The following is a 27,242-nucleotide window of genomic DNA, read 5'->3' as shown; positions in this document are numbered from 1 at the left end:
ATTCATTCATTTTCTGAACCGCCTTATCCTCATTAGGGTGGCGGGGGGTGCTGAAGCCTGTCCTAGCTGACTCCGGGCCAGAGGCAGGGTTAGGTTTTTGATTGGCTGAAAATTCCAAATAATACAAAGACACATATGAACTGACAGAAATGAAGTTTTATTTTAAAAATATTTCACTGCGATACAATACACTCATCATAGTCATATATTTCCATAAAGTATACTCTTAACATAATATTTATAGTTTGATACATTGTCCCAGTGGGATGAGTAATCGACACGGGTTACACTTTAATGTAGTGTCTAGCTTTTAAAAACACAGAAAAAAGCACTACAGCAGAAAGTGGACAACCTGACACTGGTCTGTTTGTCTCCTAGTTTGTCTCAAAAGGAGCGCTTGGAATTGGGGGTGCACTAACAATCTGATGATGCAGTGCTAGCAAACAGGAATACAGAGACTTTAAGACAGTAATTACATAAATAGAAAGTATAAACCTGCTCGTGTGAAGAGAACTCGCTTTTGTGGCATGTTACAAATTCATTTTGTAAATTCGCCTTTGGCTTGTAAAACTGCGTTCGGAGTGCACTGGGGTTGAAGTAAAAGCCCACTTGCAACTTTCTTCAACTGAATTGACTTTCCCCTCTGTATACAAAATATTTTTCTCTTATTCAGAAATAATGTGAAGCTTCTAGGGAAACAGACAATGGGGCAATAACAACATTGAGTGTTTTGTAAGAATAGCATTCATAGGGTTTGGGAATTTGCAAGCAAACATTCATTTATCTTCTATACGGTTGATCCAGGTAACAATGGAAAAAACTTATCCCAACTTTTGAGTAGACACTGCGGCATTAAAGGAGAAGACAACACCTTTATCATGTGCATTCTGGCAGAAAAAACAATTTGTTAAATCAATTGAAAATATATATTTTTTCTCATGTTTAATAGTGGTAAAAACATTAAAAGTTTTTATTTTCGTAGAAGCAGCCATAATTAGTATTGGGGGAGCTTTGAAAATTCCAGTGCTCTTTTAGCTAATTAAGTAAATAAGTATTCCACATTTTTTTGACTTTTCTTGTCAATTAACAACCTTTGTTTCATACATAATAAATAAAATGAGCTAGTTTCATAATGCCACTGTGTTCAGGACGTTTGATGGGCGAAGGCTGCACTATTTATGCAAGAAGTGGACTTACAACTGATTCGCAAAATCAGGGAAATTCTTTAAGTTTAAAAAAAAAAAAATCTGACAAATTTACAAATTAAATACTTAAATATGGTTGGTGAGTGTTGTCCATCCCTTTAATAAAGCAAAAAAATATCCCAGAAAAATAATAATTGTGCATTATAGATTTTGTTCATTCTATTGAATGAGAATTCAATTTTGGGGGAAAAAAGTTCAGAATTCGCCCCAAAAAATTTTTTTTTTCACTTATGACATTTTTCTTGCCTAGTGTTACAGCGTCCTATCTCAAATAAAACGCCTTTTTATGATCCCGCTACCTCGAGGCGGGCGGGTAAAGAGGTCACATTGGTGAGATTTCAATAGTGATTCTCAAATAAAAACAAAATACCCTCGAGGACATTGTTAATGACACACATTCATGAAATACTCCCATTCCACGCACTCGGATTGATTTTAAGTGGAGTTTATTTTACTCCCCTAAGTGTTACAGTGACAGTTTCATGTAGTATGCTAGTGTTTTACCCACTAAATGGACCAAATTCACACGAGTTTAGGGCCATGCTGATTCACAAAAAAAACATTTTACTTGTAGTTTAGCAAGAAAAATTAAGCAATGCTAGATCACATTTGGAAATTTACGATAAGAAACTTGTAATGTTATAAGTAGCGTGTAATAATACTAGAAAATGAAAGTAAAAATATTTGTAGATTTTCTTTCATCCACTATTACAGAACCAAGTTTTCCTTTGAAATAATCACGATCAAATACAATTAAAATTTCCAACATTACACTATTCACCCACATGTGAGCTTGGACTTTTTTGGTTTAATTTAAAAAAAAATTTTTAAATTATATTACACGAGGGTTGAAAAGCCACAAATACAATAACTCAATTTGACTTTGTTCTCATTAAATGTTAAGACTTCTTGCCAGATCGTTTCTAGTTTCTCAAAAATTAACAATTAGAAACTTAAACATTATGTATTTATACTCCCTCAAAAAATTGAAATTGTAGTATTACTGTTTTTGTTTATTAAATGTGCCTCTAAAACTCGTTGGTTTATTTAAAGAAAGAAAAAAACAAATATGTGTCAGGCCTCCGACTAGACTGGTGGCTGGGTGTGCCAGTTCGACCAATCACAGGCACAGCCCCAACGAGCGGAGTGGCGCCAGGTGGAGGCCATCAACGGTCTGCCAGGTTATAAGGCCACCAGAGACTGGACCATGTACCGGATCGTCTTTTCAGCTTGCTGAAGTACTATCTCGTGAAAACCCCATTGTTCCATGTTTAGATTCTACGACCCTTTTATGCCCAGGTATTCGACCACGCCAAGCTATTGACCAGGAACGGAGAAGGACCACGCCAAGCCATAGACCAGGAACGGAGAAGGACCACGCCAAGCTATTGACCAGGAACGGAGAAGGACCACGCCAAGCCATAGACCAGGAACGGAGAAGGACCACGCCAGGCCAATTACCCAGGACACGGACAGACCTACGCATCAGGAATACTAGTTCCAAGTCTACGTTACTTTAACTGACCCCGCCCTTGTTGCTGACCAAGCATATTCCTAATAAAGGTTCACCAAGAGCTCGACTTGTATATCTTGCCTGCTTTGGGGCCCAACCCAGGATCATAACAATATGGGCTTTTTTAGATGTCTTGAAATGGTTCAGCGACTGAAAACACAGTTGGACGTTCATTAGAAATTTACAGAAAGTCTGTGACGGGACCGTTTGCTAACATAAAAAATGATGGGGTGGGGGCAATTTTAAACCTAAATGCCCTTCAGTCTACTCAAATTGTTAAATTCTAAGGTGGTCTTTGTTTGGAGAGTCTTGAAAATGCCATGACATATATTTCTCCATCAAGATTGCCCACTCAAATGCACGCAGTTAAGCAATGGGGAACTTTTAGAAGGAGTCCATCAAACCCGGCGCAATGCGCAGTTTAACAAGTGGAAGTTTCAGCATGATGTCTCCCTTGCTATATGGAGACATGGAATACACCATGTGGAAATTGTGGAGTCAAGTGTCTTCTTAGCAATAATGATCCATAGGGTAAAATGTGCCAGTTTCCACACATTATCTTAAGTGGACATGACTTGAGCCCACCAATGTGCCAGACTTGGCTGTTTTGTTTTTTACCCTGGCAGCTTAAAGAAAGACCCCATTCCAATGATCACTCGTAGTGTCACTTGGTTGTTGCGGATGCAATGCTCACTGAAAAGGTGCTTGTGCTCCTCTTTCCATCTTTTGGTTTGCCATGAGATTTTTGCAGTGGAGCTGGCAGGAAAGTGCAGGAAAGAAAAAGGAAACTATGAGAGGCAAATCATTTCCTTTTGACTGAAGTCTTTACTGGTGGCTCTGGTGCTGGAAGCGGATTTCGGTCTCATCCTTGAGTTTCTTCACAAGGGCCAAGGTAGGTCACTGAAGTCCACGGGGCCGCCTAAGCCTGCGTCCGCCTCCAGAAGGGACATGATGACAGCCATGGCTGCTTCGTCATTGCTGGGACTGCTGGAGCCAGGTTCGTCCATGATATCGATACTCAGGTGGGAGTTGTCGCCTGGAACGAGGCATACCGATTAGAGTCTGAGCATGAAGATAAAGAGCGTGCACGAAAAATGCAGGGTCTTCTGTATAAGAAAAGGTTAACAGCATTGGAGGAGAGAGACTTGAGGGCAACACGTTCAGTTTGCTACACTTTTTTGACACTACGTAACATAACATAAACTTTACATTTAACTTAAATGAACTAGGCTCACGAAACAAACACCTGTGTTGTGCTATGACCAAAGGTGTTAATGAACTCTGCCACAGCTTCCGAGTCGGAACTTGCTGCTTTCGCATGCCTCACAACCGAGTATATCCCAGTTTGTTTTTAAAAATTATCGAATCAGCCACGACTCGCTTTAACCCTTTCAAATAACAACACATTGCTGGGAAGCACGTTGGTGATATTGCCCTACCATCTTTACGCGCAGCGTTTGGGGATTGGTAATTCTTGACCCATTGTGAGAGACTTTCAGTCTGAAAAGCTATTTTTACACTAAATCATGTCACCCATGGACCTATTTAGCGTAAATTGTCGTTTAGCTGTTTGTTATATGGGAAAATAACTTCATAGAGCACTCTATTCTGACACCTTTCACAACGGTCAGATAAAATTCAACTGTTAGATACAATTTCAATTTGTCGTTTGTTTTATTTTGAATTATATATTGCATTTTAGGCTCTTCCATATCATTGCATTCAATTTATATTCAAAATCTATGAGGTCCCAATTTTTGGGGAATATAATTTGTAATTGAGTTGGAACTGTAATGAATATGTAATTGTAATACTCACTCATGATGGACTGGTTGGAGTAGGGATAGCCGACGGAATCAGGTCCGGGGAGGATCCCAGTGTTGCCCAGCTCAGGGGTTCCTCCATTATGAATCTATAAACATAACACACCATAGGCTTAAGTATCAGATAACACTATGTGATCCGTTGCCACTTCGCGGCTTCAACATTCGCAGCTTCAGTTCATTGCGTTTATAATATTAAGTATGAAACAATTGTGATAAAACTGTTACAATTCATGCTGAAACTCCCAAGCGGAAGACAGGAGATTAAAAATTGCAGAAGTTAGGGCACCGCTTCTGCGACGCTGTAATTGGTGGCACTCAGCGCAGAAGAAGCAATATTTTACTGGATAATAGAATACAGGTCTATCTGTAATAGAATACAGGTCTATCTGTAATAGAATACAGGTCTATCTGTATCTGTACCTAGAGCTACATCTATATCTATATCATGATGTATTTTTCTTTGGCAATTCAATGAAAATTGGAGTATCAAACCTCCTTTTAATTAAAAATTGCAGACTGATTTCTCAAGCAATTATTTTTGGAAGGAGACTCCCAGTTGATCAGTCCGCATTGGATTTCCAAGTGCCTTTTTGTTAGTTTGTTGGGCCATGTATGAATAACTTGATTAGGACATCAGGCCTTTCTTCTGGAGTAGGTATTGTGTGACTGTGTGCACTCGTGTCACCTTCTTTCCTCCAGGAGAGCAGGTGTCCGGCGGAGGGGTACTAGTGATGTTCAATGGGCTCGAACCACAGCTGGAAGGAGAGGAGCCTCGGATCCTGCAATCAAATGTATGATATGTAAATAGCTAATAGTGTATTCAAACAAGTGTTGAGCAATAAGGTCTAAGATTGAGGTCTTGATTATTATTTTTCCTCAAATGTCAATATTTGTATATGAATGTATATTATCAAATTAAGTTATTTCATTAATTGCAATTGACAGTGATATATATGAAATCCATTTTAACTCTGAGGACATGGCAGTGAATGATGTAATGTAAATTGAATATTTCAATTATAATTTCCAGAGAGAAAAAAAAAATCTTACTTTTAGTTGAAAAATTTGACAGGGATAAATCACAAATTAACATCTATTAAAGGCACAATATAAATGAAACTATATTAAAGCAGTTAAAAACGTTTTACTATTTACTAAATTACAATCGACCTGTTAGCATTCAAATATATTTTTTTAGAATAAATTTTAGATAAACTCTACCCCCCAAAAAGGAATATGCTACCTATAAACCCATGTATTTTAAATAATTACATTATTTTACACATTGAGCCACTGGTTGACTGCTCTCGATAATTCTTTATTTTACTACTTTTTTTGCCACCAAATTACAGTATGTTGTTATAAAAGTAATATTGTCTTACCTTTGGATTTCCATCACTTCCTCTGCAATCATTCTTCCAATTTTGCCAGCTCCTGCTCTTGTGCCACCAGGAATACCAGGCACAGTCTGCAATGCTCGCCTTCCTACACCGACTTTTCAAAAGAAACACGGAATGGAGATTAGTTTTTTTCCACTCAAGAATCACTAATGTTCATTGTTGCACCCTGTAGTGTGCCAAGAAGTATTGTCAGCTTACCCTCTGAAGTTAGAACACTATCCATACTCTGTGGGGAGGCAGCAGATTGAGTGTATTCTGATCCTTCCATCAAGGGACACCTAGTGAGAAACAACCATATATGGAAGTCATCTGTTGAAACACTTTTTTCACGTCCTTTATTTGCCCTTTGCTACTTACGACACAACGGTGTTAGTGGAGACAATATATTCCACTTCCTTGGTCCACGGGTTCATAAAACTAAACCATCGGCTCCTCAACGTGATGAAAGAACCATCTTTGATTTTGAATTTGTAACAGTTGGTGTTAATCTTCTCTCTCATTTGCAGCACTACAACATACCACATAAATTAATTAAATGTGTGTATATATAGAAATATACACGCACACACACAAACACATACAGTCGGGCAAATAAGTATTTAGACAACCACCAATTGTGCAAGTTATCCTACTTAAACAACATATTGTCTTTTGAAAAACGCCATTTCACAATACTGCCCCGTGCTCAGCAAGAATGAAAAAATATGGGTTCAGATATGAACATTAACCAGGGCAATAATTTTGTCAAATACAAGACTAGACAGATAAATAATAAGCCCCGATTTTTATGAAATTGTACAAGATTGCTCCAAAAAAATTCTTTTTACTCAGATTTTGTTTTTTTCTACCATACAAAATTGAATGCACTGAAAAAAATTGCACATAATAATAATAATAATAATACTAATAATAATAACAGGACATAGGCTCTGTCGTCATAATCAACAATAAAAGCCTACTTGTCATCACACCCAGAAACTGCGCAACTGCAAAAAAACAAGCTTTAGTTTAAATATAGCTGACCGGTTCTTTTTTTTAAATTACATTTTACTGTTTATGTGCAATATTTTTTCCCAAACTAGTATTAATATCAAACCTTTGGATTTAAACTATGGATTTGACCTAAATTAAAGATGTCCGACCAATTTGTCTTTGTTGCTTCTACACGAGGTGTCTAGAAGTATTTAAGCATATTAACTGCCTATGGCTTCACAGATATGAAATCTAATTAAAATCGTTGCAGATGGCTGGCAACTAACATTTTAGTTGCCGATGAATGTGGTTCTTTGTTGGTTTTTGGAGGAATAGGTGTAAAAAATGCCTGCATATATGCTCCCAATTATTTAACCTTTATCTCTAGATTTACAGAAAAAATCGAAAGAGAGCAATTCGAAGATATCTGAGACAGCTATATTGAAAAGATGAAAAGATTTCTGGGATTAAAAAAAAAAGAAAAGAAAATGGTGGATTTGATTTATTAAGACTAATGCGTTTCCAAATACCTTGTCTGTGGCACTCTGCCAGATGGCCAATATCATCTTGGTGGAAATACTCATAAAAAGAAGTTCCAAGAAGCTCCTGAGGCAGATAGGCGAGGATTGCTGTTGCTCTGTTAAAGAGAAAATAAAGAAAACTTAATTTTGCAGTTAATGTCACACTAACAGATATTTATGCTTTATTAAATGATAGATTCTTATCAAAGAGTAACGTGTTTTCTTCGCTAAAATGTGCATCTTCAATAGATGGCCTATTTTAAAACTTTCCACATAAAGGTTGCACTGCATTAAAAGGCACAGCAGACGCGGCGGAAGTGGCGATTGGGGGTGGTTGCGTTATGCCTCCACTAGATCGAGGGTCGGCAACCATAAATTTTACAGCGGCATGCGGCTCTATAGCAGTGCCCACTAGCGGATCCCTGTTGCTTTTTCAATAAAGTTTGAAAATGGGGAAGAGAAATATATTTCTGTCAACGAAGATATGCGTCATAACCTGGTACACTCATTTCTATCAGCAGGGCGGGATTCTATGTAGGTCACTGTTGTAAACAAACCGGTGACTCTGTAATGGATCTGGTTGATCTCAGTTTTGTAAGGCAATTTAGATCTCAAGAAATAGTTTCCAATGTTTCACAATAACTGCTAAAATTAGATCTTTTTGTAAAAATGTATCAAATAATAAACCAGGTAAAATCTGAAGCATAAAGGGCTGGTGCACTATTCAATCCATATTTTTGCCAAGTAAGAAGTGTATGTTATCCCTGACCACTCATCTTTGGTGAAAAGTGTGTGCCTTTTTCACTTAATGGATTTACTCATTGACTGACTAATTGCCTGTACAATTAAAGTTTTTTTTTATGAAAGTGTCTATTTAGTCTATAAAACTAATTGTGCATGATAATATAATAAAAAATATAGTTGAGCTCAATGGAAAATCAACAATTACGATGATAAATGATTACGTTGCTGATTTGCATTCTCTTGGCTTACCTCTGATCAACGAAGACAAATTTTCCATCAATGGCATGACGGGAAACATACTCAGTGGGCTTCACTCGGATGTCTGCCAGGCTAGGCTGCGGGACAATATGCGGGTGCAGCCGACCAATGGCTACCAAGCAGCTCAAGTTGCATCCTTCATTGTCAGGCTCATTGTCTTCATCGAGACCCATTTTTGTAGGCGGCCAACTTTTTAAGTACCCTGTGCTATGGATGGTGCAGAAGCTCTTGCGGCTATCTGTAATGAAAATACAAGTCAGATTAGTCACAAAGATGTCAAGTTTATACATTTATTTTTCCCCACAGTATTTATCACCAACCAAGAAATGCAATGAATATATATTTATTTTTGTATTAGTATGATGACTGAATAAATTGTAGGTTTTATGATATAATTGCTTGACTTTAGTATGGAAGTTTGGGTACATAAGCACTGATGGATAAATTATGTTCAGGTCCTTTGTGAAAAATGACAGCAGGGCAGGTAAAATGGCTGCACGGCACAGAGGAGTAAAGTGGAAGTTTAATTTCCCCCAAAGCAATGACGGCAATTAAGATGAACAATGTGGTCTTGGTACTTCAAGAAATCGGCAAGAATTTTTTGATATGGCTCACAGTTTGAAACAAACTGTCCCAGAGATTGATGACAACATGGTCATCACCATTGAATATGGCAATCGCCTTGACAGCGTAATCATGTCCTTGTACAAAAGCATTTTTGTACCATAAAAGAAACAGCGATCACAACTCCCTATGAACATCTTACTCTCGCAAAGGCTCCTCCTAAAAATGCTTCTCGAATCTGAAAAACTAAGACTGGGACCAAAGCTCCCAATAAACAGTTTTTTGTTTTTGTATTATTTAAATTAAATGGAGAGGAACTGTTTTCAGTGTGAGAACAGTACTTAAAGTATTGACTTTTTTTTAAAATATATAGATTATACTTATAAATAGATTATACTAGATAAACAGAAGTCATTTCATATAATGATATCTGTAATATCAGATAACTTTTTGATAATTGTACTTTTAGTTTTGTATAGGCGTGAAAACAGTATGGTAGTAACAACAAAGGTGATCCTACTTCATATTTATTGGATGTCTGGTCTACATTATCCGCGAAATTCGAGGGATTACTGTACGTTTGAAAAAAACAAGATTTAAAGTTACTACTTCGGAAAACTACATATCTGCTCAAAGTACCAATTGCCATGACTATTTTTACAGCTTTAATAACAAAAACAGATTTTAGGTTGTGCATAGGCTGTCTAATTATTACTATGATCAAGGTTTGGCATGTAAAATTTCTCCCTGTTTCTTTAGACTACATGAATATGCACTTAAAAGGCCAACTCCCTTTATTGTGTAATCCATGTGCAAAGTGAAGCGTGATTCCTGGCTATAACGAGGAAGTGGCGTTAAAAAGGAAAAAAAGGGGATCAATGCAGGGAAAGAAATGATTTTATGAGATAGCTAAATCAAGTGAATGTAAAGCTGATGATGTGAATTTGAAATAATTGCATTTATGGGAAATACAGTGATACAAAATATTTTTTTCCAAAACATTACCTTTTTTCTTAGAGCAGGTTGAGGGAAAGTCTTTATCCTCTACTTTGACAGACGGCCTGTTGCACTTCATCCTACAAAAAAATGATCGTCTGGCACCAGAACATAGTCTTGACGGCCCAGGCGTGATGTCTGTCTTCACTGGAAGACCAGCTGCAAAAAACAACAAAACAAATGCCACAAAACACAGAGAGTCAATAAAAGATCACTTCAGGATGTTTTTTCATGACTACAACAAAATTAATCCAGTCCATCGTATTTCCATTACAATAGATGTAGAATTATTTTTAATCCTTCAGCACAATTGAGACCTCCGGTCGTAATTTTGCCTATTAGTAATTGTATTAAATATAGATTTTTATCAGAAATGTGAGCCCCTTGCGACCTTACGCCATTGAAAATAAAAGTTGCTCGGCGAATTGCACGACAGAGAGCACCAGTGAAGGGGTACTTTTTTTTCACAGCATGTGCTCGTAACATAACAAACAAATTTAAATGAACTTGGATATATTTGCTCAAAATTTTCCTTGGATCTCAAATTGCTCGTATAACGGGGCACTCGTCTGTCGAGGTACCACTGTATTTGTTTCAGGGGTGTTCAAAACACAATGATAAGGAATTTGCTTACTTTTAGCATCAATAAGCCTCTCACGGGGGGCTGTATCGGAAGAAGACAGCTGTTCTTTGACTTTGGCAATGTCCTTAGGATGAAGGTAATCAAAGAGACTCTGACCTATGAGGTCATTCTGAAAGAAGATAACAGAAAACAAACGTAAACAGTCACACTTGGTCATACTCCAATTTACTGCATGTTAAATTGTAGTTCTGTTGAGCATCTTCCGTTAAACAAAATCCAGTTTTTGTACACGTATGAGAGAAGAGGAATCACGGTGAGCTTTTTAAATCTATTCACCAGTATTTTGCAAACATTCAATACATACCTGGCTGTAGTTAAGAATCTTGTAAACTGATTCAGAAACAAAAAGAATCTTTCCACGATCACATCCAACCACAAATAGGAAACCATCAGCAGCCTGCATCAATGAACACATGCACACAAAACATTTAGAATTTGCAGTTTCACCTAGTTTACTACATTAATTAGTAATGTTTCTCTTTTAATTTAGTTAACTAAAACAAATCCAGCAATTAAAAGCTGTGCGAAGCTAGCACATATTAATATACTGTGTGTCTGAGGGGGAGAAGTAGAGATACTCATAATTGCCGCTAATTACGTTGAGTAAATTTTCCAATGGTACTTGTCAGTCAAAAGAATTGTAGCAAAAAAATGCTTATTTTAAAGAGTTTAAAATGGAATCATCTTTGTTGGTTATATGTTATGATTTTGGCACATTGTTTTTGAATCACCCAGTACTGTATATTTATATTATATTTTGTAAAGGGCAGAACTGCATATAAAGTGTAGCACTCACCCTTAATATCAAATGTTTCAGCTCATCATCTGAAAGGAAGGAAGGCTTGTAGTTGGCCTCTGTATAGGGATTTGCTGCTCCTGCATAAAATAAAAAATGTAGTTTAAATCTTGTTATAATTGTATAATGATAATAAAAGCATTCAATTCAATTCAAGTATCGCAAACCAAAAACAAATTTTAACAAATCCCATTGCATATCCTTTTTCTACAACGCCAACATTTTTTACACAGGGCACAATTTAAAATAAAAACACTCCATTCAGCAAAGTGACAACCAATTAGCAGCGAGGATAAGTGTCATTAAAAATCATTGTCTTTTGTATAATTATCAGCATTTCACTGAACAATAACCAATAATAATTAAAAAATATTTGAAAGAGCAAGAACATTAATTTTTTCGCACCTAGAGGCATTCGTAAGGTATGATTGTAGTCATACCTTACGAATGCCTCCAGGTGCCAATTTTCCAGGTTACAAACACTTTTTATATGCAAATGAGTAGCTCGAGATAAGAACAATATCCAAGTTACAAAAAACTCCAAAAAGTACATGCATTCCTTATGCTTTATTTTATTTTGAAAACATTGTCATGGATGTAAAGATTCTCGCTTTAAAAGCTCACTGCAGCATGTACTTGTTTCTCATGGGCTGTCTCGCAGCAACCCTCCATTTTCTTTAACCCATTGTCTGCTTAAACTTATGATTGGGGCAGCTGCGGTCGAGTGCTGCGACCTACACCGCAGCCATCAGTAGGTGAAATTATGGTCAGTAATACGGACGTTAAGTAGTTAGTTGGTTGATGTGCACCAAGACGGATCTTGAGTAAATGTAACGCTCCGCATTACACGAAGAATTCAACGAGGAGGCAGCCACCAGGCAGCAACAGCATAAATTAGAAAAAATGGGGGATAAACAAACTTTACGACTTTGTGGAGAAAACATCCTGAAAAAGTGTCTACTATTTGTTCCCACTTTGACGACGTTTGTCTTGTGCATTTTCAGAAATATTAGTCGTCAACGGCAATCGTTTTGAATAGTTTTTTTTCCCTCCAAAATGTTCATCAACTAGCATAGCAGAAGCAAGTAAGAAAGAACCAGTAGTGACTTATAAAATTGGTGCAAAATAAAATTTCAAAGAAATCATAAAATGTTAATGTTTGATGTTGATTAATGTTGTCTGAAATCTTAATGATGTGTTTATTAAATGAGTGTTTATGTTTGTGTGCTAGCTTTATGTTGCATGTGAATCCGCATATGAAACTTGTGGGATTCGGTAGCCTCAAAGAGGTTAAGAGCCACCGGTCGAGGTCAATACAAAAGCTAATCTGTGTAAAATGTACACCATTTTTTTTTTTTTTTTTTTAGGATTAGTAAACTAAAACATGGACTTTGTCCAAATGCAAGCCTCGAGTGATGCAGTCCATTCTAACCTCTGAGTGTCTTCATATGCTGAACAGCCATGCGAAGAACTGTGAGCTTATCCAGTTTACGGGACATGGCATTGCATGTTGGCACCAATGATGCCAATTCATCAATAAAACTGTTCATCTTGTCTCTTCGACGCTTCTCAATCTGGCTGTGAGCCTCTCTGTTTAGAAGCGTAGAGGAAAGTTAACAATAGCACATACTGTCCACGTTGAAATGTATTATATTTTTAGTCCAAGTTGTACTACAGTGATTAGATTCTGACGACTTAAGACGAACGCGTTGTCAAGTTAAAGAGAAAAGAAAGTTATACCTGGCATTCTTTATTCGCCCTGGTTGGTCGCTGAAAAAAGAAAAAATGCATAGTGAAAATATGGCCAAATACATATACTCCATTGTTATTTTCATACTGTTCCTTTTAAAAATTATAATAATTTTCAATTATTTTAAAATTAAATATATACCTCCACAACACCAATAATTTCTAACAAAAATGACTGAAATATTGTTATTGAATATATTGATTTAAGTATGGCGATCTCCTCGAGCTGCACAAGCAAATATATTGTTGTATTGATTTAATATCAGGTTTGTCAACCCACAATGGCTGGAGGAGAAGAAATTGATCTGGTTGCAGATTTACCATCAAAGCCATTTTCAAGACAGACTTTTCAAGAAAAGCTAGACATCATTAAGAAAGGTCGGACAACTCCAAAGTCAACAAAACTGTTACAACCTGGAACGGATCTGTTCAACCCTAAATCGAACAAATGCCAGAAATACGACAGAACAGACTCGACTTTCAGCATTAGCTTCAATGGCGATACAAAATAACTTCTTGATGGAACTGAAACTGAAAATAATCTGTATGACAGAGTAATGGAAATCTTGGGGAAAGAAGAGAGGACAGATTTTGTGCGCAAATAAAAAGGATTTTTGGGGAGTAAAATATGGCTATATTCATTAATAACATTACAATTTTATGAGGCTATTATTATTGCTTTATTGTGGGCCGCAACTGTAGCTGCAATAAAGGCTTTATAGCCATAAGATAGTTATTGTGGGTTGGATTTTAGACTTTACTGAAGGCCTATATGTGAAATGCACGGACCGCCACTGCAAAATAGCATGAGCTAAGTAGTATTGAAGATGATCTGGTGTGATATCAAGACAGCCAATACTCTCCGCTTCAAATATTAGATCTAGATTGCATTTGAGCAAATAAAGACTACTGGTAAGTATTAGCAAATACAGTACAGCATAAGAACCTGACACAAAGTCACTTGATGAAGGCTAACATGCTGCTTTGTTAGTTGACGCTGGCACATGGTTAGGGTTAATGTCAATGTATTTAAGTATATTTTCTTATTCTTTTCAAAATAGTATGAATAATTGTAACATTTTATGTAAGAATGAGAACTTACCTTCCCAATTTATCTTTATCGGAGTCCATATCACTACAAAAAGGAGAGATTACTTGTTAACCAAACAATTGAAAACATTCAAAAGTGTAAATAGTATGGCATGCTAACTTTCTTGCTATTTAACAGAAATATGGTGGCTAATAACTGCTGAATGTTTGAACTTACTCAAATGAGAAGCCATCGATTCTGTAAAGAAAGACATTTACGGATCAGTTTTGATTACGTTTTCAGACTGTTGCAAGTGGTAACAATTTATAATATATACTTTAATACCATATTAAATATTGTTTTGTTGCAGCTGTAACTGGTATTAACATGGGAAGTGCTAGTAATTGTGGTATACTATTAGATGCAAAAAAAAAAAAATCTTAGTGTCTGCTTCCCCTTTCCTCTTTAGAATTAAAGGTAAGAATGTACTTGGGGGTGTGGAAAAGGATAAAAGACCATGATGTAACAATAACAACGTTAACATGTAGCCAGCCACATAGGTCAAAGGTTGAGCATTGTGTGAACTGCAAGGCTCAATATAATTTGACTATATGACAAGCAAACAAGATGCACGTGTTGGAGGAAGCCGGAAATCCTATTTGTGAGTGTGCATCAAAAGAGTGGCTCCTCTTGCAGGCGGATGTTGTTTTAACTTCCAGTATAACATGTAACATTTTATAAGCAAACCACTCGTCACTGTTTTAACGACGTCAATACATCTAATTTTATTAATAAAACATGGAGTAAATAAAGTTAATACTTTTCAGACGTTTGACTCTTACTTTCACTTTTATATTGACTGTGTATATAATAAATACCATATTTTCTCACATATTGACCACCCCCGCGTATAAGCCGCAACCTTAAAACTGCCTTAAAATCGTTGAATTTTACGATTTCTCTCGTATAAGACGCCCCCCGATTCACAATTTTCACTTCAACATTTATGGTTTTAATAGGGAGTACAAATGTGTTACTATGAAGGGAAAATCCACGCACATGGACAAATTTGAAAAGGAAGTCATGAGCAGTACAAACAGCGAGCATTCTAGTTTTGTCCTACCCTAATTACAAAGTCTCTGCATGCAATGCACCTTTTATGCAAGATACGATTTATTTATTTTTTGAATTAAATTCACAGACGCCAAAACTAATTTTGTGTAGCATTTTATCTGTTTATCTCTTCTCTATTTTGAAATAAATGACCGTATGGGCCGCATTGTCCAGCATTACGGCGTTTCGTCTTTGTCACCTTGCAGATTAGTGCATGCCAAGTCTAATTTGTGCACATGTAAGACGTAGACTTGATTCAGTCATCTTTTTTTAAGTTACAAATATGGCTTACATAAATTAAAATATATTTGTTTTGGTTAAAATTAAATGTTTTTTCCAATTATAAAAGGTAGTTTACCATGTGTTTAACAAAATACATAAAAATAATACATTTTAGAATTGAAATTTTAATGACAGTGACAATCATGGTCTTTATATTTTTATGACAACGTTTTAGGCTTTCAGACTAATTTATAAATGACAAAAACATGTCTAAAACTAATAGGCATTTTTGTTCAAAGGAATAAAACTTAAAGGGCAACCAAAAACAACACTGGCTGTCAGACACTGTGGTAATGCCTATATTGTCAAATATTGCTTCTAACAAGTGATGAAACAAATGGTCAGTGACGGCCCCAGTTTTATTTGACATATTCAGCTTACTGGTATTCTGTGGTGCTTCCCTTTCTTTTCCGCGTGTAGTCCATGCCAGGAGTGCTAATCGAGCTCGAGATGAGGTCGGTGGAGCTTGGGGACATGAAGTCAGTCATTGTAGAGGTAATGTCCATCCTTTGGTCTGCCATCAGGTCATCTGGGACAGAATAGCACAACTGTTGAAATTATTATCTGATACTCATACTGTAGGCATTAAATATATATGAAAGTGAAAATGTATTTTGAAAAATATATGAATTTCTGTATTTTCCCTCCTATAGGGCGCACCTTCAATGAATGGCCCACTTTACAAATGGTTTCATATATTATCATCAGATTATAAAACACAGTAGTAGTAGTGGTGGTGGTAGTAGTAGTAGGGGATTGTGTTTTATATCCATTAGACAGGGTAAAAAAAAATTCTCCTTCAGGCTGGAGTCCTAGAAGCAAGCTGGCTTCTAGTTATGAGTCAGTGTGGATTTTCGCATTAATATGAACTTTAAAAAAATAAAGGTAACATAGTAAGCATAATCGACAGGAGGCGGTTGATCAGGTTTTGTATTTTAATTTTGTGACTATTTTCATCGTATGCTTTTTTTGTGGGAAAATTGCGTAGAATTATGCACCCAAATATTTTTGTAACTATTTTTTGTTAATCTGCCATACTAAAAATATATTTTTGTACTCCCGTGATTGAGTAAGATTCCAAATTCCTAAAAAGAATCATAAACCACTAAAAATGAACCAATTGAAAGAACCATTCATGAATTTTACCACGCAGACGGGGCGCAGACACTTACAGAATCCTAGCAATGTAAGAGCTCTGTTGATCGTCGATGCAATACCGTAGTGACGCAGCAGGGGGTGCGGACAATCTCGCGACATTCGTCATCTAGTGACGTCATCTAGTGACAGGCCAATCATGAATTTTACGACGCGCAGACGGGGCGCAGACACTTACTGAATCCTGCCTATCAACGACCTCCGGTCGAATAATTATAGTGAAACCATTTTTTCCTTCAGTTCTGAGTCCTAGTAACAAGCGGAAGACAGGGGAGTTGCTTTTGCTTCCGAGATTCAGCATGGATTTTTACATTTTCATGAACTTAAAAATAATAATAATAATTTGTAAAAATAAAAAATAAAAAAAAAGAATCTTGGATGTAATGAAAGCGCAAAAGTTGAACTGTGAAAAGGTGAGGGATTACTTTTACATTTTACTGATTTTAACCTCGTAATAGTTACATTTTGATCTCCTTTTATTCAGATTCGTTTTTCTCTCTGAATATTACATTGTTTAACTTCTTGCAATTCCCCGTGGCACACCTGACCATTGCTCATGGCACAAAAGTGTGCCGCGGCACAGTGGTTGGCAAACACTGCTATAAAGAGACTCGGATTCCCATTCGCTATGTCTACGCATTCGAACAGGACAAGTTAAAATGAATGGATAAAGGTTTGGGAAATGAGGCCACCAATTAACTAACTGACACTCACCACAGATGTTCATCACAGCCTCTGCGTTAAAATCATCTCCGTCCATCCACTCTTTAACCCTCAACTGTAAACATAAAACAAAAACAATCTGGCTTTAAGGATTACCGGTGATTGAAACTAGTGATAATAGAATGCACATAAAGAATTCCCCTTGACTGCTGCCCAAAACAACTAAGAAACCTATGCCATATTTCTCAAAAACACAAGGATAAACAACGAATCAATGTACATACTGGTTATCACTTAAGAGAAAAGGGTCATTGTATATCAGGGGCAGGAAAAACCTTGTCATTGTGAATGACATAGATGTTGAACCTGGCAGGCATGAACTTTGAGTTACATTTCTAAATAGTGTATTAAAACACACCAACTAAATCTAATAAACAGTGAATCTTAAAGCAGCCATATGCAAGAAGTGAACGTCAATTATTCAATTATTTGTGGCTGGAATATTTCAATAAACATAAAAATTCCACTACAATGTTTGCATTTGCTTGATTCTGATCGCTTGGACTTCACTGACCCACAACACATTCTTTGTAAAATAAACCAAAAAAAGCTCAGAACATTTTTGTCGTCCAGAAAACTAGTTGTTACTGAGTGACGTCGCTGGTGTATGACAGACTCGTCTTCTTCTGTTGAGTTTCATTAATGTAGTGCTTAGCATTTTATTTAGTATAGTACACATGCATATAGAATATAAAATACATTATGCACAGTGGTAACTCAAATTGCATAATTAATTTGTTTCAAATGTGGTTTTATAATTTGGACTTTTCGCAGGTAGAAGCATATTTTACATTGAATTATCATAATTTGTTCCACTGTCTTTATTATTACTCCCAATCCCCATAGAAATCATAAACATGTTTTTATGATTTCGACCGTATTTGGCACACCGCCCCAGGTAAGATGGATGCGCCCCAAGCGAGCAGTAACAGGCACAATTGAGTTATCTTTCTTGAATTTCATTCATAGACGTCAAAATACATTTTGTTTAGCATATTATCTGTTATGTTTTCTCTATTTTGAAATGCATGACCCTATCGGCCGCATTTTCTTGCGTCTTGGCGCCACGACATCATGGTGTTATAGCAGTTTCGTGCATGTCTTTTTATGCGCAACCAACCCGTACCCTCGATTCAGTCAGCATTTTTTGTCTGACAAAAGCAGTTTATATGCAAGTGAATACGGTAAATATAAGATCTTGAGAGCCTTCCACTGCATTGAATTTGAGAGTGCGTAACCAAGATATTAGGAGAAGGATGCTTGCATTACCTGGAAACGGAAACAGGCCTTCTTCGCTGGCCAATCAGGATAAAGAGCAGGGTGATCAAAATCAATATTATGTGGTCTCTGGTATGTAGGTCATGTACTCCCTATCTGATCTGGTCCCAAGGTAAGAGGTGCAGCCAGTGTAACTCTGGAAAGAGATGAAAAGCTTAATTAGAGAGAAATCATGACATATTTTATTACAGTGGTACCTCGGCATACGAGCAGCTCTACCTACGAGATGCTCGAGATACAATAAAAATTTCGATCAAATAATTCGCCTTAAATACGAGAACAATTTTGAGATGCAGAAAGCCAGGTGGCCATGGCACTATGCCGCATCTCTTTCGTGTATAAAATATATCTACGAGCACTGAGTGGTTAGCAGGAGATAGTGTGACCGAGTCAAATATATGTGAAAAAGCCAGCAGAATTTACATGGATTTAACAACAAAGAAAGGATCTGATCTTAAATATAGTGGTACCTCAAGATACGAGCTTAATTCGTTCTGGGACTGAGCTCATATATTGATTTACTCGTAACTCAAATGAAAGTTTCCCATAGAAATAAACTAAAAAGAAATTGAAAAAAAATTTAGCCAAGTGTTCAAACTCACAAGTCAAATTTAACATAACTTCAAAATTAAAACTTGAACTTCAATTTTTACATTCAACTATCTAAGGAACATTAAATACAGTGGTATCTCAAGACACGAGCTTAATTCGTTCCGGGACTGAGCTCGTATGTCGATTTACTCTTAACTCAAATGAAAGTTTCCCTTTAAATAAACTAAAAACATTAATTTGTTCCAACCCTCTGAAAAAACAACCAAAAGAGGATATTAGATTGGATTTTTTTTTAATTGTTCTAATTCGCCATCTATTAACAAAGTAACAAATAACTAATGGTTTAATAGTACTAAAATTAGACGGATTTTGCAGAGGGAGAGAGAGAATGACAGAGAGATGGAGGGGGGGACTTTTTGCACATCAAAGCACTTGTAACATAACATGGACAAATTTAAATTAACTTGCTACTCTCCCAGTCCTCAAAGAACGGACAATGAACAAAATGTCTCTCTCTCATTGAAGGAAAAAAATATATATATGTATTTTTCCACAGAAGTGTTATTTATCTATCTATCATATGTGAATGATCTAATTGCGGAGCACCACGGAAAACTGATGACACTCGATCGATCTCTAGGAGAGTGAACATTTGGAGGTGTTGCGGGAACTCATAGAAAGGAGTAAGTGGAAGAGGGGGGCCACCTGGCTAAGAAGGATATCAAAGACATGCTAGCGAAATGGCAAGAGTTTTCTGATTCTGGAGAGGCACCATGTCAAGCTGGCAAGTGGTCGAGCATTATCGAATTGTGAGGACATTTGTGCGCATCATTTTAGAAATATTTCGAAGGGATGGCAAAAACAAACAACTCTTGATGCGTTCGTTTTAAAAGATTCCACTGAACGTCCGGGTGGAGTCAAACGGGAGAACAAAAGTAAAAAAAATTAAGACAAAATTAGAATTCACTTTTGTGTAAAGTTACATCAAACGTATGTTTGAATGTGTCTGTAAATATTAATCCAAGTTAATTTAAATTTGTTTGTTCTGTTAAGAGTGCGTTGACGCGGAATAGTGCAATAGTCAACAATCCATTTAGTTTCATATCCGTTTTGTAACCTAAATTTTTATCGTCAGCACATTTTTAACAAGTTTTTTACATTATTGTTGACAAATTATTTCATGATAACTATCGTTATCGTTTTATCGCCCAACTCTAGTCAACACCCATTCAAAAAAACATCAAGCCTAATCACAAACCAAGAAACATTCAGCAATAAACAGACAACACTTCGAAAAACACACTAGCACCTGAATACCAACATAGCAACACAATGTAATCTGTTTGTGAAAAGGTTTACCATATTTTTTTCGGATATAAGATGGGCCGCACACTTAAAATTGCCTTAAACATCATTGAATTTTACAATTTATCGTATATAATCCACCCCAATTCACAATTTTCACCTCCATATTCATGGTTTTAAAAGGAGGAGAAATATGTAACTTTGAAGGGAAAATCTTTCAAGAAATCATCACACGTGATATCTCTGATATACTATATGAATCAAAAGCACATTATTAGGGTCAATATCTTAAAGTTAGTAACTCATCCAGTAGATTTCTTACTGAAAAACAGAAACTGTAAATGTTAAATTGCCGACATATATACTGGTGAAAAAGAGTATAGCAATGATGTAAGTCTTGTGCGCATTGTTTTACAAATACGGCTTATATGTGAGAAAATACAGTAGTTAACCTGAGCCCCCAACAATTTGTTATCTAAACTGCAGATTACCTGTGTGCTATAGCATGGACAGTGATCTGGTTGGATCAAAGATGACCCATAACACGATGTTTATATACTTTCGAAAGTGCTAAAACAAACTAAACAAAAAAAAAACTGTTTCAAATAACATCAGAAGCTGTTGAATGAAAAGGAGTGTAGCGTTAGAACTCCAAACTATTTCTACACAACAATAATAACCATACAAAAATGTTTTGTATTCGAGGCAAGCAACAAGATTTAAACACTACTTGATATACATGTTTGTAGCTATAATTACCCGAGTTAAATCTTTGTTCTTGTGCCAGTACTCTCATAACTGGTTACATTTTTCTGTACACATTTCCTGAAATTGTTTAATCCTGCTATTTGCCAGAAATGCCTATTATTAGCAAGTGTAGCGCAAATGAACCAATGTCAATTTACAAAAGACAACATTTTCAACCATTATGGCTTCTCAAGATGTAGGTAATCTCATCTAAACTTCAAATGTGACCAAAATAAAACTCTGACCCAAGTTGTGCCGCCAAAAATATCTACAGCAGTACACATGATATAACAGTAAAATTCTGTGATTACAAGTGTAGCCAAAGAGTTAAGAGTTGTCAGTTGATATTTGTATAACTAGTCAGATTAATGAAATGTCTTCAAGGCAGTTAATCACAAAAAAAGCAAATAAAGATAACTTTGGATAAATGGTAACAATATAGGCTACCTTCATTTTTTGGGTTAAGATTTCATTGACAACTTTAACTTTTGTATTCAAGAAAAGTCATTTAGCAATTGACAGTATTGACTGACTCACAGTAATTTATGTCTTATCAGTGTGACTTCGTGGCAACTTAAAAAAATTATGATTACTATCTGGAAGACACAAAAAAGCGCCGTCTGAAGTTCAGAACTGAGCAGCCCGGCAGTTAGCGCATCGACCTCTCAGTGGGAGTCTTGGGTGCAAATCCAGGTCGGTCCACCTGTGTGGAGTTTGCATGTTCTCCCTGGGCCTGCGTGGGTTTTCTCCAGGAACCCCGGTTTCCTCCCACATTTCAAAAACATGCATGGCAGGCTGATTGGTCACTCTAAATTGCCCCTAGATGAGTGTGAACGGTTGTCTCTGTCCTAGTGCCCTGCAATTGGCTGGTCACCAATACAAGGTATCTCCCGCCACTGGCCCAAAGCCAGCTGGGATAGGCTTCAGCACCCCCCGCAATCCTAATGAGGATAAAGCGGTTTGGAAATAAAAAAGTTCAGAACTGAGCTCTCGGGTTCACAACACAAACGAACTCAACAACAATTTAAGCAAACTGTTGGTTTTTTTTATTTGTATTAATTTATTTCATTTATCAGGGAATTAGTTACATGCACCCAATGAATGAATGGATAGTGAACAATAATGTGTAATATTGGCTAAATCTGACAAACGAATCAAGTCAGCTACGACTAGGAAAAAAAAATAAAAAGAAACAATAAAAGAGTACGACTAAAAGAGAGTTCCGTATCATTTCGTGGCCCATGGAAGAATAAACATTAAGGGTAGTTCAATCCTAATTAAACACCGACTGGGTTAAAAATCATCCGCAGAGAGCCTAACTAGTACTGTCGCCACTTTTTCCAGCCAGTGCCAACGCTGTCACGATTTTCATGACCAAATATGAGCCTGTCGTCATATCAAGAAAGCATTTCGGCCTTTAGGGTGGACAACTAGTCGTCCGCTTGGTGGAAATAGTTCATGTCAGCTCTTGAAGTTTTCAGAACAGAGAGGATGCTGTCGAAGAAAACCATTCCAGGTGGCCCACGAAGGCCTGTTTACATAGCTAGCGACCTAGCTTTAGGTAGCATTATTCACCTGATCGTTAGCACCTACTTAGCAAACATACTGCATAACAGAGTTTTTCTTAAAGACGCAGTTAGCTATATGAATGTATAAACCCAACCTTTAGGTGAATTCCATTTTTTTGCCAGAACAAATATTTAATCTTGTAGACTAATATCAGCATTCATCTACAAGCCATGAAACCTCTTCTGTCAGAAACTGGGCAGCGAGCTAATATCCCTCCTTCCCAGGACTGGGAAAACATCGACGACTTACATCATGGATGAGCCCCCGGATAAGCAGAAAAGTCTCCGAAATACAACATAGGCAATTAGCATCTTAGTTTCCCATTTATACTTACATTTCGTCCGCGACAATTTGACTATCCATTTAAGGCCACTGGGTAATGTGTTATAGAAAGTCAAAGAACTGTGACATAAACGATTTTCAATCGGTGACCCAGATTCTCTTTAGCGTCATGCCTGTCGGACCACTAACCTAGTTTTCCAACCAATGGGAGTAGCGCTCCCGCCATTGGTCCGACTCTAACCAATCGGAAACGCGATTTGGATCCTAAAACAAAACGGACGTTAGAGTTGACCAATTATAACTTGCAGTCGAGCGAACGGAAAGGCGACCTGCGCGCGAATTTGTGGTGCTGGTGGTGACCATAGTTATGACATGTATGTAGACGTCAGATGCATAATACACAATGTGTGCCAACTCGGACTCGCATCTTTAATTACCGGCCATTTTGTGGCAGTGCTGTTAGCGAAAGAACATTTTTTTATTGAGCGTGTACGGGAAACTATATATAAATTGAGCAGATTTGAACCCTTTTACAAACGATGTTATTTTTTAAAAGTCAGAGCTGTGGGTAGTACATTAAAAATATAAAGGACATATTGTTTCAACCAGTGGCGGTCCGTGCATTTCCTAGTGACACCTTCAGCAAAAAAATATGTTATGGCTTTAAAACCTCTACTGCAGCTACAGCTGTGACACATAAAAACTAATCAACAATAACCTCATACAATTGAAATATCATTTAACAATATAGCTATATTTTACTCACCAAAAAACCTTTTTAACTGAACACAATATCCATCCTCCTTTCTTCCCTCATTTTCTATCGCCTTCAAAGCGATTCCTGAAAGTTGAGCCGGTCCTGTCGTATTTCTGGCATACGTTTTTAGTCAATTTAGTGCTGAAAATGTTTATTCCCGGTTGTAATAGGATTGCTTGCTTTGGAGTTGTCCGACCTTTTTTAATGATGTCCAGTTTTTTTTTCTTGAAAATAGCTTTGGCAGTAAATATGCAAACAAATCCATTTCTACTCCCCCTTCAGCCATTGCGGGTTGACAAAACCGCTATTAAATCAACACAACAAAATATTTGCTTGTGCAGGTTGCTCCAGATACAGTTTGGTAGCTCTGGCTTGTCCATTCTATCACTAGCCAATCATAGTTAGTGAAAGCGATGACGTATCCCTACGCATGTGAGAAGGCAATGGCATATCCCTACGCCCGCGAGCCGGCCTTGGTGTCAACAAATCGAATTCTGAGTGGTTAAAGCAACAGTCTTATCGACGCTTGTTTAATGCAGCAGAGCCTGCAGAACTGATTGTGAAGGCCTTGAGGCAGATTTCTGACCTCGGCAACAAATAATGGCTGAAATGTGATTGGTTAAATGCTTCAATTTAAAAACATACATCTGGAAGCAGTGCAACCAGGGGGAAAAGCAAACAGACAATTTGGAATTATTTAATAAGTATTAATGGACACAATATAATTAACATTAGTCTGTGATTCAAATATTTCTTGGGCCAGCAGAGTATCCCTTGAAGGCTCTGACGGCACACCACTGGTTTCAACCATCCAGGCTTATTGATATCCTCCTTAAAAATTTTGTAAAAAATAAACCAGACCTTTTAAAAATTCTCCCTGCACACATATGACTGTACACCAACCCACCAGTCTAACTCCATCATCAAATTGGCTGATGACACCACTGTGGTCGGACTCATCTCAGGAGGGGATGAGTCGCCCTACAGAGATGAGTTCAACAAACTGTCTTTGTGGTGCTCGGTGAATAATCTCACACTGAACACCACGAAAATTAAAGAAATAATCCTGGACTTTCACAAACACAGCACAGATCTGGCCCCACTCCTCATAAATGGAGTATGTGTAGACAGGGTCCAGTCCTTTAAATTCCTGGGGGTCAACAACACGGACAAGATCTCCTGGTCTAACAACACCATGGCATTAGTGAAGAAGGCCCAGAAACGACTTCATTTCGATCAGGGTACTCAGGAGGAACAACTTGGAAACTAAGCTTCTAGTAACCTTCTATAGAGCCACATTGGAGAGCATCCTGGCATACTGCATCACAGTGTGTTACGGTGGTAGCACGGCAGCCACCAAAATGGCCATGCAGAGAGTGATTAACACTGCCCAGAAGATCGTCGACTGCTCTCTGCCCTTACTGGAAGACAAACGAATCTTATGGAGAAGCGCTATCAATTTGGTCATACGCAACTGGGTATGATGACAATTAGGGTTTTGTTGAGTCAATGATGATGACAAAGCCTATGTCCGATTACAATTTCGGAGAGGGAGCCTGAGAAACGGCCACCACATCCAAAGAAAGCAGCAGGCAGGCAAATTACCCACTACCGATATGGGGAGTTAGTGACAAAAGATAATACAGGACTCATTCGAGGCCCTGTTTTTGTTGCAACGAATCCAGCAAAGACACTTTAACCCAGTGCTTCTCAATTATTTTCTGTTAGGCCCCCCCTAGCAAGAAGAAAACTATTCGCCCCCCCCCCCCCCCCCACACACACACACACACACACACTTCCCACCGTGACTATAAATAAAATCATTTTATAAAATTGTTATAAGTACAACATTTTATCCTTATTAACATTAAATAAAATGGAAAAAAAGAAAGAAATATAGTCAAACTTACAAACAATGACTTTATTAAATCTTGTTTTAATTCTGCAACAGAAAAGATTTTAAGTGCATCAATGCCTGAAATAAAAAATAAATGAGAGCGCCACTGCCAGCTACTGTAGTGGATGCGCAATTACACTTTATACTAGTACGGCCAAATAAAATCCTGTTCCCCAGGCTTAAATGTAACGCAAACTCCGGACAACCTCCCTAAACTCCGGAAATCCCCCCAAAAATTAATTTTTTTTTTTTTTGTTGAAGCAATCATTTCTGAAAAGTACCAAGTTGCCAATCTGAAAGTGATAGGTCTGAAAATACAAATTCAGGAGCAGGTTAAGAACGAGTGAGCTCAATTTAAATAGGAAATAGGTTTATTACCGGACTACAGGATGGTTGGAGAATGCTCCGACAGCTGTGAACCTCTCACAGCCTGCCTTCCTCACAATTCTCTCTGAATGAACAGAGCTCAGTCTTTTTATAGGAACTATAGGGTAATATTTCTAAGACAGTGGTGTAGGACAGAGCTTCTGTAAACAAAACTTTGGGCTAATATGGTTAGACATTAGCAGGTTTAAGTTGTATGCAAACATGATATTTTTATAGCACACACAAACTGCCGCAGCCTATCTTGTATTGCGCGTTTCGAACAAACAGTTCCAAAGTGAGTTGGCCATATTCCACAATATAAGGAAACAATTGCAAGGCCAGCTAGTTCGCTATCTTACAATTCGTAGTGCAAACAAACAATTGCAAGGCCAGGTAGTTGGCTTTTCCTACATTCCACTGTCCTAACAAACAATTGTAAAACCAGTTTGGCCACATTGGCTGGACATGAACAAACAATTATTAAACCAGTTGGCAGGTCTACCCCAATAGAGGCCTCAAAATTCACACCATCATTTGATTGAAAGAATGCAGTAACGCGAATGCATTGTGGGGTGGGCCGGTGGTGCGAGTGGTTAGCGCGTTGGCCTCACAGCTCTGGGCTCCTGGGTTCATATCCAGGTAATCTGTGGCCTTTCTGGGTTTCCTCCAGGTACTCCGGTTTCATCCCACATTCCAAAAACATGGTAGGCCGATTGGACACTCTCAATTGCCCCTATGTTTGGATGTGAGTGTGCGTGGTTGTCTGTTTCCTTGTGACCTGCAATCGGCTGGCCATCGATTCAGGGTGTCCTCGCCTCTGGCCCAGAGACAGCTGGGATTGGCCCCAGTACCCCCCGCAAACCTTAATGAGGATAAAGCAGTTCAGAAAATGAGATGAGATGGTTCTCCATTTTCTAACATAGTATCAAATAACTTGTGGTTATGATCTTTAATAATAAAATGAGACATTATTCAATACAAGGGGGATTTCACGGATGG

At 37.4% G+C, this 27,242-nt stretch overlaps 1 protein-coding gene across 3 annotated transcripts; it reads right to left on the bottom strand.

Moving 5' to 3' along the window:
• Positions 1-136: 136 nt before the first annotated feature.
• On the bottom strand, positions 137-23,457 carry LOC144213550 (basic helix-loop-helix ARNT-like protein 1). Of its 3 annotated transcripts, none has more exons than XM_077742083.1 (20): positions 23,276-23,457; positions 18,760-18,904; positions 17,482-17,545; positions 15,994-16,160; positions 14,455-14,475; positions 14,290-14,322; positions 13,179-13,208; positions 12,871-13,028; positions 11,439-11,518; positions 10,947-11,039; positions 10,634-10,751; positions 10,009-10,158; positions 8,431-8,677; positions 7,447-7,553; positions 6,302-6,452; positions 6,143-6,222; positions 5,927-6,038; positions 5,230-5,323; positions 4,537-4,630; positions 137-3,754 (listed from the first exon to the last, which is right to left on the bottom strand). In XM_077742083.1, exons 4-20 carry the CDS (start codon positions 16,131-16,133, stop codon positions 3,597-3,599), a joined length of 1,866 nt encoding a protein of 621 aa, XP_077598209.1. In that variant the 5' UTR covers positions 16,134-16,160; positions 17,482-17,545; positions 18,760-18,904; positions 23,276-23,457; the 3' UTR covers positions 137-3,596. The 3 variants fall into 3 exon arrangements, with proteins under 3 accessions (XP_077598209.1, XP_077598197.1, XP_077598206.1); XM_077742071.1 differs by having other exon boundaries at positions 15,994-16,141; positions 23,276-23,455; XM_077742080.1 differs by lacking the exon at positions 23,276-23,457 and adding an exon at positions 23,036-23,170 and having other exon boundaries at positions 15,994-16,141.
• Between the last annotated feature and the right edge of the window lie 3,785 nt (positions 23,458-27,242).

The sequence above is a fragment of the Stigmatopora nigra genome, chromosome 2, assembly GCF_051989575.1.
Source record: "Stigmatopora nigra isolate UIUO_SnigA chromosome 2, RoL_Snig_1.1, whole genome shotgun sequence".
Taxonomy (NCBI): Eukaryota; Metazoa; Chordata; class Actinopteri; order Syngnathiformes; family Syngnathidae; genus Stigmatopora; species Stigmatopora nigra.
Note: the sequence above shows the minus strand (reverse complement) of the source record. Positions and strands in the feature narration are given on the sequence as shown.

Excerpts from the sequence above, each read along its gene's own strand:
- LOC144213550 (XM_077742071.1), bottom strand. The coding sequence starts at position 17,527 with ATGGACGGAGATGATTTTAACGCAGAGGCTGTGATGAACATCTGTG. Across the intron at positions 13,209-14,289 it reads GATAAAGATAAATTGGGAAG|CGACCAACCAGGGCGAATAA; the intron begins GTAAGTTCTCAT and ends TTCTTTTTTCAG. Across the intron at positions 13,029-13,178 it reads GGGCGAATAAAGAATGCCAG|AGAGGCTCACAGCCAGATTG; the intron begins GTATAACTTTCT and ends GCTTCTAAACAG.